The sequence below is a fragment of the Malaclemys terrapin genome, chromosome 3, assembly GCF_027887155.1.
Source record: "Malaclemys terrapin pileata isolate rMalTer1 chromosome 3, rMalTer1.hap1, whole genome shotgun sequence".
NCBI classification, from domain to species: Eukaryota; Metazoa; Chordata; order Testudines; family Emydidae; genus Malaclemys; species Malaclemys terrapin.
Window position 1 is genome coordinate 141,739,511 of NC_071507.1, and position 17,547 is coordinate 141,757,057.

The 17,547-nt window shown below is 41.8% G+C and overlaps 1 protein-coding gene across 4 annotated transcripts in view; it reads right to left on the bottom strand.

Annotated features, from left to right (window-relative positions):
* Positions 1–329: 329 nt before the first annotated feature.
* CFAP206 (cilia and flagella associated protein 206) overlaps positions 330–17,547 on the bottom strand; it is a 35,336-nt gene continuing 18,118 nt past the window's right edge. For all 4 annotated transcript variants that reach the window (XM_054021408.1, XM_054021409.1, XM_054021410.1 and 1 more), the window contains 4 exons: positions 13,749–13,889; positions 7,498–7,691; positions 4,735–4,878; positions 330–819 (listed from right to left, as the gene is read on the bottom strand). In XM_054021408.1, the coding sequence (XP_053877383.1) occupies positions 589–819; positions 4,735–4,878; positions 7,498–7,691; positions 13,749–13,889 (710 nt within the window). In that variant the 3' untranslated portion in view covers positions 330–588. The remainder of the gene's footprint in view (positions 820–4,734; positions 4,879–7,497; positions 7,692–13,748; positions 13,890–17,547) is intronic.

The window sequence follows — 17,547 nt, forward strand, 5'->3', positions numbered from 1 at the left end:
TCAGAGCTGAGAATTCCACTAGGCAACAAGGCACCCAGGCATAGTGATGCAACGCCTAAGTCCCTTTGTGAATCTAGCCCTTGGTGTCTCTAACTCATAACATGCCAGAGTCTCGTTCGTTATCGGAATTAACCAGACAAATCGCTCCACCAACTAAGAACGGCCATGCACCACCACCCACAGAATCGAGAAAGAGCTATCAATCTGTCTAACTCATAACAGTTATTCTTCTTACAATATAATCAAACTTCAAAGACAAGGCTCTTAAGGGTAGTGTTATGATGTGCACTCAGGGTATTAAAACATTAAAGGATTCCAAAAACACACAATTCCATAGAAATGCCAGTTTAATTCAGAATTTACAGCCATGCCTGGATTCTACTTTTTTTTAATTGAATGTTTCAGGCTTTTTATAATCACTATCACTTAATGCCAGTTAGCTGTTCCTAACAGAAATCATGGAGTGTAACAACAACTCTTTGAATCAATGGACATAGAATTCAGCTTACTATACATTACTTCAGAAATCTATTTGGATTTTTTTTAAAACATGTACTATACTTCAGTATGTCTCCTTTTAAACTTCATTTAGGTTTCATCAACTGCTCTGGTTAAGTTCACTTTGACCATACAAGTAGCTGGGGTTGATCCTCCTCGGAGACCTGCCAGGAAAATCTGTGGCCTGGGTACGTTGCTAGAGTTGTCAAGTTTAGTCTGTGTGCCAAAATCCTTTAGCAGATACACTTGGGTGGAGTTATCTCTTCTCAAATGACTGAGATTAGTCTGCACTGAGTGAGTTAATTTCCTACGCAAATTAGCCTAAATATGAAAACAGAATCAGAATAAGAAAGATTTTATTCTTAAATATAATTTTTCTCTGAAATGGAATTGTTATAGATTACAATGATGCATATTTTTTCTCTTTTACATGTATGGCCCCCAAGTTTCACAAATCCATAACAGTGGAATATGTCATTTTAGCACCAATCTGCTGTGGCAACCTTTGTGGAAAAGGCTACAAAAAAGCTTTTTGTGAATTCTTCATACTGTAGCCAGGACTTTAAAATCAACTGTCTGTTTGTTCCCCCTTCCAGTGAACTGTTAACATTAGCATTGATGTAAAAGGATATAAATCACTTGGCATAAAGTTGTTATTGTCAGACTGTATGAAACAAACCATAACATGGGTTGTTATTTTGGAATTAAGCAATCCCCATAAAAGGACCACCTCCACCTCCTGCAGGCTGTTTTTGCCCTCAGGTAATGTTTCCTTGGCCCTGGCATGCATGCAACTACAAATGTAAATTATTAATATGGTAAAAAATAAATTTGAAATGGTATGATATACTCTCATTAAAAATTAAAATTATTATTTAAAAAAGTTCCACCCAAACTAAAAAAAATTGCAATCTTAATAAATAAAATAATAATAATAAATTTTACTTATAATCAAACATTTTTTTTAAAAAATACTACATTTGTTTTATTAATGTCAAAAGCAAATATAAAAGTTTTCCTATTATGGCCATAGGCCTCAATATTAATCAAATAGTAATAAAACCCATAAATTATAAAATATGGGCCATAAAAAGCCCCCACATAAACAAAATTAAAACCCTGTTTAAAAAATCTAAAATTAAATATAAATGTACAAAAAATGCTTTATGGCAACAACATATATATTTTAAAATAACACAAATAATGCCATTTTGCCATAAATCCCTTTGCAAATAAATCTGTAATTGTTTTTGTGGGTAATAGTTATATATGCCTTAAAAGTTAATGCCTTGTGCTCACAATTAATTATGTGGACAATATAATCCATAATTACCATAAAAATAAATGTTTTTATCAAATTGTGGCTACTAAAAATGTAATTTTAAATTTCAAATATCTAAATTAAAATACAGACAATTAAATATAAAATACACCTTATACTCTAATGCAATGCCTGAACCCATGAAAATAAATTTAATTGTTATAAAAATGTTATTTAAGCATCCCTATTTAAAAATTATTTGCAAGTTGCTAGGCAAAAAGCGTGCAAGGTCATGATTACCATCCACCATGCTACTAACAAAATTAAACAAGTAATTAAAAGGGCTAGCAAAAATTCAAAACACAATTGGTAAAAGACATTGTTGGGATGTTCCTCCACCGCAACCGGGATTCTTTATCTGGCCTTATATCCAATTGTGGTAATTCTAATGTTTCTGCTGGCGTTGGCTGTTGTTTTTCTAGTACTAACATGCTAAATTAAAAAAAAAAAAAAAAAAAAAAATCGATTGATTGCAAAGCCACTGATTCTATAGACCATGGATACTCCCCAAAAATAAGTACATAAGGTTTGGTCTTTAACAAGACAATCAGTGGTAAAACCTAAAAGTGCCAGCGAGAAAATTCTTGCTCGGTCTCAGTTAAAAGCCTTGAGCCTAATGCTGGGCCTTCACTATTAACCCACTAAACTTGTTACACATATGTATAGGTCTTAATATTAAAAATAGACGACCTCTAAGGAGGGTGGTATTACCTTGGAATTAGGCGGTATGTTACCCCAGAATTTGATCAAGCTAACTGCAGCCATATTGTGTGCATTCAACCACCATAAATTAATAAAATAAAACACCACATAGTTAAGGGTTAATTTGAACAAGCAGGCCTTTTGAAGACAAAGTCAAATACTAGCTTCAGGCTTGTAGTTTCTGCTAATCAAAATAAAAAAAACCTCAACCAATTATAAAACTAAAAATAAATTAAAACCCTTAAGTTTAAGTGTGTTTAATATAAAAGCTTATTATAACTAAATGTATTAAAATATATTAATAATTTATTAAAATTAAAAATTAATTATAAGAAAACTAAATAAAAAGAAGTACTTTAAAATGGTTTTCTAAAGCTATCCTGAAAAACTTTTTCCTAACACCTTACTCTTTGCAAAAAAGCAACCGGCCATCACTGATCTGCTACTAATTACTCAACACCATATAGAATTTTAAATAATTATTTAAAATGTTCTAAACCTATTGCTTATGTCTATATGTGCTTAAAACTAATAAACAGTAGTTTTAAATAAAAACATGCTTACTTATATCAATCTCTCAGCTGTGTTCCCAATAATTTATTCCTAACACTGCCTAAAATAAAACAATTAAGCTACCGCTGCTTTGGGTTCTAAAAACCCTTGGTAACAGGGTAACATATAATGAGGAGGTAGTGTCTGTGTCTACTGCTCTAATGGATTTGAGTTGATGTTTCTATATTTTAAAATACAATTTAAAACAAAGGTCCTAAAATACAAATTGGGAAACAAAGGTCTTATAGTTGTCATCAAGGATAATGTTAGGAGGGAGAAAAGTAACAAATTACACAAACTGATGGATAATCAAGAAGGATAAAATTCCATTTTCAGTTCCGCAAAGTGGATCTTTACTCTGATAGTCTGCTCTCCCTACATGAATTATGCAGAATCCATGGCAGGTAAAATGAGCAGATGAGCAGAGATGAGATCTTCTGTGTAGATTTAAAATGAGAATATTACCCCAATGTTGCATGAACCTAACAACTGAAACCATAGTATGCAGTGCACACTGTAAGAAAAAAGAATCTTCTTTGAAAGGCACTTATTGTTTGGGGTGTTTTTTTTTTTTTTTTAAATTTACAGCCAAAACATTAAGGACATACCTGCAATTTCTAACAGCAGGCCATATACTTCTACAGATTAAGTAACAATACCTCAAAAACCTGCCTCAACATTCTACATCCAACACAAAATGTATTTATTTTGTTGCTGTGCTATCTTATGCTCGGAATTGGTCCTGTGCAAAATATGCACACAAAAATTGCAAACGGGATGATGTAAGTCAACATGGAAGGAGTTGGAACAAAGTGAAAAATAATTTACTATGAAACAAATTAAGGCCCCATCCTTCAGTGACTTCCACATAGGTCTACTCAAGCAGAACTCATTGCAGGATCAGGCCCACAAATTGACAGTAAGTTAATGTTGCTGTGAGCAAACCTGGCAGTCAGTTAATTTGTTATTGGCTAGAATACTCAACTCAGTGTTATAAAATATACACATTTCATTGGATGTCTGAAATCAAACTTCAAAAGGCAAGAAAAAGCTCCATACACATTTTCATATACAAGGGACCGTTATTACAGATTCTCTCATCTATACAATCATGCAGCATATTTTCTTCAACTCACTCTCTGTAGTTTTATAATCTCTTAGTGGTGTTTTTACCCACGCTTCACTACAGTTACTACAACTTTTTTTCCTTGTGACTTGGTGGTATAATATTTATTAATGTATACAGCTTCATTTGCAGTAACTTTTTTTTTAAATCATCTTAGCCCTTTTTGTATCATTGTAGTACAAAGGTAAGATATAGTACATTACTTCCAAATGGTTAAGCTGTCTATATTAGTTAAGCTGTTTTAGTACAGAGTAGCACCCTAAAAATTCACTATTATTTGAAAGATCTTACAACTTAAAAGAGTGCCTGAGACTCAATGAATCTAGCCAGGAAAACATTGCTCAAATAAAAAAAGCTTTTGAAACAGGAATATGAAATAGAGTGAAATAAGATCAAACAGAAATGATTACAGGAACTTGTCTTTTCATAGATTTTAAAGCCAGAAGGGATAATAATTATGATAATCTAGTTTGACCTCCTGCCAAACATGCCAAATTTTGAAAGGCTTAATCTTCCAGATAATACTGATACAAACCAATTTTATGGCTTTTCTCCTCAGTTCCCATTCATTCCACTCATAGGACTTCACAATAGTTGGAGGCAATATATGGGTGTCAGTCTGAGTACTGCTGTTGCATTTGGTAATTGGTTTCATTGAACGTTTGTCTCCACTTCTGACCTGGATGAAGATATAGGTATTTATTAGGAGAATCCATAAGTCACAGGGGGGAAAAAATGACATGTAGACACAGCACAGTATTTTTTTAAACAGGAATCTGAGAATACTGAAAGCTTTAAAGACTTGAATACAAAATATAAAAGTCTATTAGTAACTAGTGGTTAATAATCATCTTATGTTCATATAGTATCTGTCATTCCAGAGGATCCTAAAATACTTTACAGATTTAAACTAAGATACAGTAACTCCTCGCTTAACATTGTAGTTATATTCCTGAAAAAATGCTACTTTAAGCTAAATGATGTTAAGCGAATCCAATTTCCCCATAAGAATTAATGTAAATAGGGGGGGGTTAGGTTCCAAGGAAATTTTTTTTGCCAGACAAAAGACTGTGTGTGTGTGTATGTGTGTATGTATATATATATATATATATATATACACACACACAGTATAAGTTTTAAACAAACAATTTAACATTATACACAGCAATAATGATTGTGCAGCTTGGTTGAGGTGGTGAAGTCATGAACTAGCACTCAGCTAAGCCCTCAAGGGTTAACACATTGTTGTTAATGTAGCCTCACACTCTACAAGGCAACATGAATGGAGGGAGGGGAGACAGCATGGCAGACAGAGACACACACCATGTGTGTGAGAGAGATGCGCATTGCCCCTTTAAGTACTCTGACCCCATTCTAAGTACATTGCCTTTTTAAGTAGATCAGCAAGTTGAGACAGCAGCTGCTGCCAGCAAGCTCCCTTGGTCCTGAGCCCTGTCATGTTCCCCCATTGCTCTGTGGAGATAAGGTACAGGAGCAGGGGTCAGGAGCGGGAGGAGAGGGACAGCCTGACATTAGCACCTCTCTTCCCCTCACCTCTGCACAGCAAGGAGGATGCTCCCGGGAGCAGCTCCAAGGCAGAGGGCAGGAGGCGGAGCAGCACATGGCAGTGGGGGGAGGGCCAGCTGAACTGCCCGGCAATTGATAGCCTGCTGGGCGGCTGCTACACAGGAAATTTAGGGAGCGGGGAGCTAATGGGGGGTTGCCAGTCCACCCTGGTTACAAGCCCCCACCAGCTAGCTCCAACGGGCTGCTCTTTCTGCAAGCAGTGGACAAAGCAGTCAGCTGCCAAACAAAGTTCTAAGGGACTGTAGCAGCGCGCAGACTCACGGGTGTGACACCTCCTGCCGATTGTCCTGGGAATTAGCTCTTTTCCAGCCTTAGAGTGCCCTCTGCTGGCCAGTGGCTCACCTGCCTCAGGCCCCCCATGTCCCTCCTGGACTTCGGTGCCCCTTTACTTCGGGGCTCTGCCCCAGCAGTAACCCCATGCTCTGAGTCTCCTCTTCCAGGGGAACCCTCAATGCTCTAAACCCACCTTGCCTCAGTGGCTACTTCCCTGGGGCAGACTGAAGTCTATAATGGCCACTCATCATAGGCAAGGGGGTAGGACCTGCTGCCTTGGCCTATCCCCGGGCTACCTCTCTGTAGCCCCAGAACCTTTCGGAAGCCTTCACCAAGGCCTGCAGCCTGGGGGTTTACCAGGCTGGAGCCCCGGAGCTCCCTTTGCTCTTCCCCAGCACTGCTCCGCTTCAGGTATCTTGCTCCCAGACACCTAGCCCTTCTCACTCCAGTGCTAGAGTGAGATTTCTCTGTCTCCTGGCCCCACAGCCCTTTTATCCAGGCCAGCTGTGGCCTAATTAAGCCAGCCACACCTAGGGCCAACTACCTCGCCAGCCTCTCTCAGCTGCTCTTAATCCCTTGTACCTTGGAGTGGGGCAGCTGCCCTACTACAGGGAGTATTGCACAACTTTTAAACGATCATGTTCTCTAATTGATCAGCAACATAATGAAACAACGTTAACCGGGACGACTTTATGTGAGGAGTTACCGTACAAAATTTATGCAGGGATTGCTGAAGAGTAGCTACCTCTGGGGTAAAGCCTAGCACCTGTTTAACAATACACAGGACAATTAAATGAAGAATACAATATCTAACTGAAACTGCAGGGGGAATTTAAAAAGCAGAATGCAGTTGTCCAAGTTGGAATTTGTCCAGGACACCAATGTTAACACCATACGCTAAAAATATAATTTTAAAAATATCATCTATGATTTTTCTCCCCAAATGACATTTTTTCCCTATTACAATATACAGGGATGGACAAAGGGTCTCCAACTTGTGCTGACCAAGTTTCTCATATTCCTCTACAATGCTTAATTACACAGGGCCCTCTCCTCCCTTACACAAATGATTCCTACAAAGGGGGAACAGGAAACATCATCCACAGAATTTCTCTGGACTGAAGATGGGAGAATGCTGCCACCACTGAATTTCCGTGGCCCTGCCCCTCCCACATATAGAGTTTAAGGGTGAACAATTTCCCAGAAGTGATGCCCTTCATCTGTACACCAAAGAGTAGGATCTGCTGGATACTGTACTCTCTTTGCTGGGTAGATGACTACATATGTCCTCAGACAAAGTATTGTCTCCATAAAACAATTTTTTTCTGTGTCCCACTAATTCCAGATTGGCCAGGTCCCAACACTTTTCAGTGAATCAAAAGGACAGATAGGTCAGTGTCACATCACCTATTCAACAGGGGATGCAAGCAGTGAATACCTGTGAATAAGGAGCAAGGGATTCAAACTGATGATGAAGCTCAAGCAGCTGAATAAGTTCAGCACATTCTTTTGCTTTTTCTCCAATCAACTGAATGAACATATCTGGGGTTTTGGAAAAAACATATGCTGATTCCTTGGAACTGAAAGTGTAATATTTCTCCTTATGTTTCAAAATTCCAATAGCAGGATTTCCTAACAAATAAAGCAAAAACAAGAGTGAACCAATAAATCATTCAACACACAAGGCTCCTATAATCATGAGTATACATTTCCCTCAACCAGCCCTTACTCCATCACTTTTGGAATTGTAATAGAACCTACAATCTAAACCTTTTTCAAAATTAAGAAATCCTCTCCATTAAACAGTAGAATCAGATACAGTGAAAGTCAGCTTCTACAAACCATCAGAACTGATGATGACGACCATCTTACACCCAGTTCCCCAGGAAGGATAACGATATCTACCGCCTTTGTAAAGTACTTTGAAATTTACTGGTGAAAAGTGCTACATAAGAGCTAGATATTATTATAGTCTGGATCATGCTTAAATTACACCCAGAAAGACTACTCGGACTTTATCATCCATATCTATCAAGTTAATATAAAATATGTTCCCTTTCATTTATATTGCACATATCTGCAAATGTCTGTCCTGCACATTTCCTGTGGAAGATTGATTGTAATTCAATTACTCTTTTATGCCAAAGGACAATACTAAGCAGGTCAGGAAGTTGAACTACCATTAAAGAAGTCCTGTTTTTACTGCTACAAACAGTGGTATTTTGCCCCCATTCCCCCCAAAAAAAACAAAACCAAACTATCAGTTATACCAAAAGAAATGACAGGATTACTAAGGGTATGTCTACACTACGGGATTAATCCGAATTTAGATAATTCGGATTTGAGAAACAGGTTGTATAAAGTCGAAATGAGTGCGGCCACACTAGCACAGTAATTCGGTGGTGTGCGTCCAAGTACCGGGGCTAGCGTCGATTTCTGCACCGTTGCACTGTGGGTAGCAATTCCATAGCTATCCCATAGTTCCCGCAGTCTCCCGCGCCCATTGGGATTGTGGGTTAAGATCCCAGTGCCTGATGGGACAAAAAACATCGTCGCAGGTGGTTCTGGGTACAGCCTCACTTCCTCCCTCCCTCCCTCCCTGCATGAAAGCAACGGACGGCAGACAACCATTTTCGCGCCTTTTTTCCTGGGTGGGTGAACACTGCAGACTCCATACCACGGCAAGCATGGAGCCCGCTGAGGTCAAGACAGCACTCATGAATATTGCAAACACCTCACGCGTTCTCGTGGAGTTTATGCTCAGCCAGGACCAGAAAAACGAGGCGAGGAGGCAGCGGCGGCGGCAGCGCAGCGACAAGCATGATGAGGACATGGACACGGACACGGACACAGAATTCAGTGAAACCACAGGCCCCGGTGCTTTGGAGATCATGTTGTTAATGGGGCAGATTCTATCCATGGAACGCCGATTCTGGGCAAGGGAAACAAGCACAGACTGGTGGGACCGCATAGTGTTGCAGGTCTGGGACGATTCCCAGTGGCTGCGGAACTTTCGCATGCGTAAGGGCACTTTCATGGAACTTTGTGACTTGCTGTCTCCTGCCCTGAAACGCCAGAATACCAAGATGAGAGCAGCCCTCACAGTTGAGAAGCGCGTGGCGATAGCCCTGTGGAAGCTTGCAACGCCAGACAGCTACCGGTCAGTCGGGAATCAATTTGGAGTGGGCAAATCTACTGTGGGGGCTGCTGTGATGCAAGTAGCCAAAGCAATCACTCAGGTGCTGCTACGAAAGTTAGTGACTCTGGGAAATGTGCAGGCTATAGTGGATGGTTTTGCTGCAATGGGATTCCCTAACTGTGGTGGGGCAATAGACGGAACCCATATCCCTATCTTGGCACCGGAGCACCAAGCCACCGAGTACATAAACCGCAAGGGGTACTTTTCAATGGTGCTGCAAGCACTTGTGGATCACAAGGGACGTTTCACCAACATCAACGCGGGCTGGGCGGGAAGGGTTCATGACGCTCGCGTCTTCAGGAACACTACTCTGTTTAAAGGGCTGCAGCAAGGGACTTACTTTCCGGACCAGAAAATAACCGTTGGGGATGTTGAAATGCCCATAGTTATTCTTGGGGACCCAGTCTACCCCTTAATGCCATGGCTTATGAAGCCATACACAGGCAGCCTGGACAGGAGTCAGGAGCTGTTTAACTACAGGCTAAGCAAGTGCTGAATGGTGGTAGAATGTGCATTTGGCCGTTTAAAAGGTCGCTGGCGTTCATTATTGACTCGCTCTGACCTCAGCCAAAGAAATCTCCCCATTGTTATTTCTGCTTGCTGTGTGCTCCACAATCTCTGTGAAAGTAAGGGGGAGACCTTTATGGCGGGGTGGGAGGCTGAGGCAAATCGCCTGGCTGCTGATTACGCGCAGCCAGACACCAGGGCGATTAGAAGATCACACCATGAAGCGCTGTGCATCAGAGAAGCTTTGAAAACCAGTTTCATGGCTGGCCAGGCTACCGTGTGAAATATCTGTTTGTTTCTCCTTCATGAAAACCCTCCCCCTTTACTGACTGATTTTCTGTAAGGAACCCACCCTGCCCCTTCCCCCAGCTTTCTTTCAAACCAAATAAAGTCACTATCATTTAAAAATCATTTATTCTTTATTAATAGATTAGAAAAAGAGGGAGGGAACCCGGGTGGTATTTGGGAGGAGGATTGCTGGGAAGGAAAAAGCCACAAAGAAAAGGTTAAAAAAATGACAGCCTTTTGCTTGGGCTGTCTACTGGGGTGGAATGGGAAGGTGTACGGAGCCTCCCCCCCCGCGTTCTTACACATCTGGGTGAGGAGGATACGGAACATGGGGAGGGGGGAGGGTGGAACAGGGGCTGAAGCGGCAGTCTGTTTTCCAGCAGCCGTTCCTGAACCTCCACCAGACGCCGGAGCAGCCCCAGCGTTGCATCCTTCATCCTCTGGTCTTCCTGCCGCCATCTCTCATCTCGATAGTCTCTCCTCTCCTCACGTTGGTCCCTCCTCTCCTCACGTTCACTGACTTCTTTCCTATACTTTGAAACTGTTTCCTTCCACTCATTCAGATGAGCTCTGTCACTCCTGCTGGATTGCATAATTTCAGAAAACATGTCCTCCCGCGTCTTCTTCTTACGACGCCTTATCTGTGATAACCTTCGGGATGGAGGAGGGAGGCTTGAGGAATTTGCAGCTGCTGTAGGGAGGGGAAAAAAGAGAGAATTGTTTTAAAAGCTACATTTTGCAGAACAATGCTTATACTCTTTCACGGTGACCAACACTGTTCACATTACATAGCACATGTGATTTCTGTGCAAGGTCGCATTTTGCCTCTTAATGCTGAGTGCCTGTGGCTTTGCTGCTAGAGATCACAGGTCTGGGCAACAGAATTCGGCTTGCATGCGGCCATGGTAAGCCATTGTTTTACAGCTTCTGCACCCTCCTTTCCCACATACCAAGCATAGCCTGTAGAGTGCTGCAGAAGCCTGGCCAATCTCAGCCAGTTGGGGGGGGGCAGTGTGGGGGGGCTTGTCTGGGCCCCTTCAGGCAAGTAGAGTGCTGCGGTTTTTCTGTTAACATTCAGCAGCACCAGAGAACAAACTAACCCCCCCCCCCCCCGCCATGAATTCTCTGGGATGATCACGGTACCCCTCCCCCCACCGCGTGGCTGGTATCAGGGAAGATCCCTGCAGGCACCAAACTACCCCCCCCCCCGCCGCCGACCCCCCCCCTCGCCATGAATTCTCTGGGATGATCACGGTACCCTCCCCCCACCGCGTGGCTGGTAACAGGGAAGATCCCTGCTAGCCAAACGCAAAAAACTCAGGGCCAATTTCCCATCTGCGCTTGGCTAACTGCAGGGAAGGATTTATTTTCCGCCACAGGCAAACAGCCCAGTAGGAACGGCCACCTCTGTCCCCTTAATTAAGTTCCCGTATTTCAACCAGGTTACCAGGAGTGATATCACTCTCCTGAGGATTACACAACAAGATAAAGAACGGATGTTGCTTGAATGCCAGCAAACACCGGGACCATACGCTGCCAGGCTTTGTCAGGCAATGATACCAGATTACTTGCTGCAAGCATGGCGTGGTCAAGTGTCCTACCATGGAGGAGGGAATAAGGATGCACTGCCCAGAAACCTTCTGGCAAGGCTTTCGGAGTACCTCCAGGAGAGCTTCATGGAGATGTCCCTGGAGGATTTCCGCTCCATCCCCATATACGTTAACAGACTTTTCCAGTAGCTACAGACTTTTCCAGTAGCTACAGACTTTTCCAGTAGCTGAACTGACCGCGAATGCAAAGTCAGGCAAAGTAATCATTAAAAACCGTTTGCTTTTAAAACAAGTTTTATATTTTAAAAGGTAAACTCACCTGAGGTCCCTTCCATGGGGTCAGAGTCTTGGGTACTGGCTTGGGAGGCTTGGGAGGGTACTTCAGTCAGGGTGATAAAAAGATCCTGGCTGTTGGGGAGAATGGAGTGCTGTGTGCTCTCTGCAAGCTCATCCTCCTCCTCCTCCTCCTCCTCTACCCCATCGGCAGAATCCTCAGGCGTCGAGACTATCCCCGACCCAGAATCCACGAACAAAGGTGGGGTAGTGGTGGCAGCCCCCCCTAGAATTGCATGCAGCTCGGCGTAGTAGCGGCATGTCCGCGGCTCTGACCCGGAGCGACCGTTTGCCTCCTTTGTTTTTTGATAGGCTTGTCTGAGCTCCTTGACCTTCACGCGGCACTGCTCAGAGTCCCTATTGTGGCCTCTCTCCATCATGCCCTTGGAAATTTTTTCAAAAGTTTTTGCATTTCGTCTTTTAGAACGAAGTTCTGCAAGCACTGAATCCTCTCCCCATACAGCGATCAGATCCAGTACCTCCCTCACGGTCCATGCTGGTGCTCTTTTTTGATTATCAGCCTGCATGGTTACCTGTGCTGATGAGGTATCTGTGGTCACCTGTGCTCTCCACGCTGGGCAAACAGGAAATGAAGTTCAAATGTTCGCGGGGCTTTTCCTGTCTACCTAGCCAGTGCATCCGAGTTCGGATTGCTGTCCAGAGCGGTCACAATGATGCACTGTGGGATAGCTCCCGGAGGCCAATACCATCGAATTGCGGCCACACTAACCCTAATTCGAATTGCTAAAATCGATTTTGGCGCTACTCCGCTCGTTGGGGTGGAGTACAGAAATCGATTTAAAGGGCCCTTTACATCGAATTAAATGACGTCGTTGTGTGGACGGTTACAGGGTTAATTCGAATTAAAGCTGATAAATCCGAATTAAAGTCGTAGTGTAGACCAGGCCTAAGTATCACCAAAAAAGATGAGCAAGTAGAGCCAGTGTTCCCGCTAATTTTTCCCACCCATGTGTGGAATGAATTTTGTTTTGTGCACCAATATGGAAGTGATATATGAGACATCGCCTCCATATTGATACACATAACAAAATTCATGTGGCAGGGTGAGGCCGAGGGGTTCAGAGTGCGGGAGAGGCTCAGGGCTGGGGCAGAGGGCTGGGGTGTGTGGGGGGTGCGGGATCTGGGGTGGGGAGAGGGGTTTGGGGTCCCGTGGGGCTCCATGGGGCTATGGTAGAGAGAGAGGACTCCTCCCCCCAGCTCTCTCTCCCTGCAGCAGCACCTGGGCTGGGGGGAGAGGCGCCTCTCCCCCGGCCACAGCAGGTCCCGGCCAGGCTGGGTTGGGGTCGGGGCATCTGTCCCTCGGCCACAGCAGGTCCAGGGCTGGGCTGGGTTGGGGGAGCGGTATCATGGCAGGTCCGGGGCTTGTGGAGAGGCATCTCTCCCTGCCACAGCCCTGAGCACCTGTGCAGTGCTTAATAGGTAGCTGTGCAGCCGCATGGCTGCGCAGCTTAGAGGGAACTTAGGTAGAGACATATTTGAGCTGGAGAGATTGCTGGGACAAAATATATGAACAACATAGCCAAGTCCAGAACATATGGTTATATGAACACTAATTATAATTTCACAAATACTCAAAAACACAGAGGATTATTAGAACTATATGTTAGGTGTAAAGTGCAAAAGTGTTCAATGAATTATTCTAGTTTGCATGCTGGCACAGAAGGAAATACACAGTGTATATGTCTTTAAATGTATTTTTTTTGCTAATGTATGCATATTTACAGTAAGAAAAAAATTAACTCTAGGCACCAATAATACACATAATAATATTAATAATAATACAGAACACACCTGGGAGGAGGAGGCCATCTTTTTCAGCAAGTGTGTGAGCACAAAACCCACGGTACTGGATTAACAACTGATCAAAATTAGCCGTGGTTTCTGGAAAAAGCCACTCTTGTTCCTTGAAATCAGAAATATTTACTTTTATTCCTGAAAGAGAATTTGGCAAAGGAAAGATGACAATAAAATACATGAGGTCTAAAAGGTGATTTAATGGGAATCTCAAAGGGAGTTCAATCATGCTTTAACACATTGTGGCCTGAAGTGTTGAATGCCCAGAGCTCCACTGGTTTCCATAGGACGGGGAATGCACCATGGCCTACTTATTTTTGGTGGTAGACTGCCTGCAGACATTCTAGCAGGTTAGCTTTTCCTTGGAAGCACATGGCCACAAACAGAAAGTAAAATCTAATAATTTCAGCCATTGTTTTGAACTCACCCATTTGTTTCAAATCCACTACAGCAGAACTTGGTTAATTGGTAGGGACATCTCCCTAACAAATATTTCTGATAACCTAATATCCCTAATTAATTAAACTGTTTTTTTTTCCATCTCAGAGGTTTCAGTAGGCATAAACAGACAAAACAAAACACAAGGAATCCTGAATTATTAAAGTGCAGGGCATTTCTAAAATCAATGTGGCATTTTAATTGGATGCATTTATATACATACTTTAATAATAGTTAAAGCTGTACTTTATTATATAAATTCATACCTATACTCAGGCCCTCTCAGAGGTCCAGGCTACTTCCAGCTTTTGAGGCCCCTAGCCATAATAAAAAATGACGACACATGAAAACAAAATAAGGCACCAAAAAAAGACTGAGACATAATTTGAATATTTTTTTATTTAACAAATGCTTTTCTAGCCTTTTTCTGTGCAAATGCACTAATTATTGAGGAAAAAATCTAGCTTTCATGCAATGTCACAGTTAATATTAAGCATGGCGAGCCCATTCAAATGCTCTTGTTCCATAGTTGAACAGTGATAGTTCTTTACCTGCTTCAACAGGTTGAAGGTGCGTTCACCTGAAGCCACTGATGCAGGCAAACTGACAAAAATACGCAATGCAATTGTGATATTAGGAGACACCCCAGATAGTCCAAGTTCGAGTATTTCTAGAAGCAATTCCTTTGGCTTGCAATCCAAATTAAAGTTTGTGGAATATATTCGTTTGAGGAAGATGACCTCGTCACTGAGATCTTTTGAGATTTCTTTGTTGTACTGGTGCTGAAATTGTTCAGTTGCAGAAAGTAGATCTTCATTACTCAGTCTGTTGACCTGCCAAAGAAACCCAAAAAGGATACGAATTAATCGCAGACTTGATTGAATAGAGCCAATGATGACAAGGAAGACATTGACCCTATAATGCTGCTTGGCACCAGATTCAGTAGGTAAGTTGCAACTGATGGAGAACTCAGATGAAATTCCAATATTCTGTGCTACTAATTTGGATTCAGTCAGGATTGCATCCCATTGTTCATGAATCTGTTGAATGTCATTGATAAGACTTTCAATGTTATCCCTCTCAATAACAAGTGTAGGGATAGCTCAGTGGTTTGAGCATTGGCCTGCTAAACCCAGGGTTGTGCGTTCAATTCTTGGTGGCCACCTAGGGATCTGGGGCAAAATCAGTACTTGGTCCTGCTAGTGAAGGTAGGGGACTGGACTTGATGACCTTCAAGGTCCCTTCCAGTTCTAGGAGATAGGATATCTCTATTAATTTAATTTATTGCTTGTGCTTCAATTACCAGATTAGTTTGGTGGATCATTGTAAGTAGCTTCATCCACAAAGATGACATCAGACTGCTTTCAAATTTGGACATGTGCTTCTGAATAGACTGAAGTTCAGTTCCAGCCTGTGCAGTGAGATTGAGAGATTCAAGCTCATTTAAAGCCTTTCTCACTGAATTCAAATGCTGCACAACTGGTTGAACACCATGAATCCGTGCAGACCATCTAGTTTTGGATATCCCATGCTGTGAAACAGGAAGATATTGCTTCAGAATTTCCCACCTTTGTGGACTGCTACTGAAGAGATTGTATATTTGCTGATCAGTTCCAAAGTAAGTAATTGCCTCCTTGCATGATTCAACACATTCAACACCTACAAAGTTTAGTGTGTGGTTTCCACAGCTGGACAAAATACAGTTTGAATTATGCTCAAGCAGAACTGCTTGTACACCTTTGTACTTCCCTGCCATATTAGATCCATAGTCATAGGCTTGACCAATGCAGATTTGAAAATCTAACTTAATATCTTCTAGAATTGCTAGTACTCGAGCAGCAATTTCTTTTCCAGTTTTTCTTGTGTAATTATCAAACAAAATAAACCTTTCTTCAGTTGAATTTTTTGAGCTGTCTACAATCTTAACATATCAAATAACCATAGTAGTCTGTTCCTTGTGAGAACAACCTGGAGTGGCATCAGCAATGATTGAAAAATACTTGGCATTTCAAATCTCATCAAGAATTGTTGTTTGTATCAATGACCCACATAGCTCAATAAACTCGTTTTGTATGAGTGTGGAGAAATAATAAACTTGCATGCTCTTTTGACTCTCTTGCGATTCTCGAACATGTTTAACATGCTCTGATAAAAGTGGGTCATATCTGCTGAGGAGCTCAACTATGCCTAGAAAGTTTCCTTTTGCACAATCACCAAAGAAAGCCAATCCCCGCTCAGAAAGAAAAAGGATGACATTCAGGATGCGCTCAAGAAGTTTTTTCCAGTTATTAATTTCTGTAGAGAGTTCAGTCAAGAGTAAATTCTCAACTGAACTTTTAGCTGCTGCTATCCTATTGGCTGATTTCTGTGCAACATAGTTTTCTTTGTGTGACATTGACCTCTCATGTGATGGTATTCGGTTTTTCAACTTCCTCCAACCTCTGTTGATGCTGCATCCTGATTGATCAGAGAGAACCGATGCATTTGTAGCACTTTTGTTCAAAATGAAGCAGGGTGCACAGTACAGAGACTGGTTATGCTGGAGTATGGAAAAACAGTCTCTTGTGCAGGTTTCACTGTTTGAAAGAGTTTTTGTCAGCAGATGAGTAGGGAAAGCATGATTATCAGCATCTCGTGGAATGTTACTTGGAATTTCAAAACAACTAATTTGAAGAAAAGATTGCATTTGGGCAGCATTGCTCTTGTCAATAATTCCAATATCAGTCACAGTCAAACCTGTAGTACTGTACTCATTAATTGCTCTTGCTGCATAAGATCTACATCTTCCTGTTGCTGTTGAGTTTCTTGATCACACACAGGATCTTCTGCTGCATCTGTTACTATTGGCACATCTCCTTCTTGACTACTGTCCTTATGTTCAGGTATTGGCATTGAAATATCACCTGTTGCAGTTGCTGAGTTTTCATTATCTGTAGCGTTGTTTGTTGGGTAAGGTGCGTTTTCCAGTGGTTTGAGAAATTAAGTTCTTGGCTTTGAGCTCTTAGCTGTTGCTTCACTCAGTTGCTCTCACTGTCTCTTGCTTGCACCACTTCCAAATCTCATCTTCATAGTGATCCATCTGGTCAGTATGTAGCCTATCCACACTTGAAATATTCTGCTGTAAATAAGTAGCTTATCTACACTTGAAATCTTCTACTGTAAACATGTACACAAATGCTGAAAAGACTTAAAACGAAGGAATACTAATTAAGAACACAAAATGAAACAGTCAGATTATTATCCTTATCACAGAATCAAAACTCAAGCACACAAGGTATAATATAACAGGCTAAGCTGAAGACAAAGGGATGACATATATATAGTACACACAGACACAGATACAGACAGAGGGAAATTT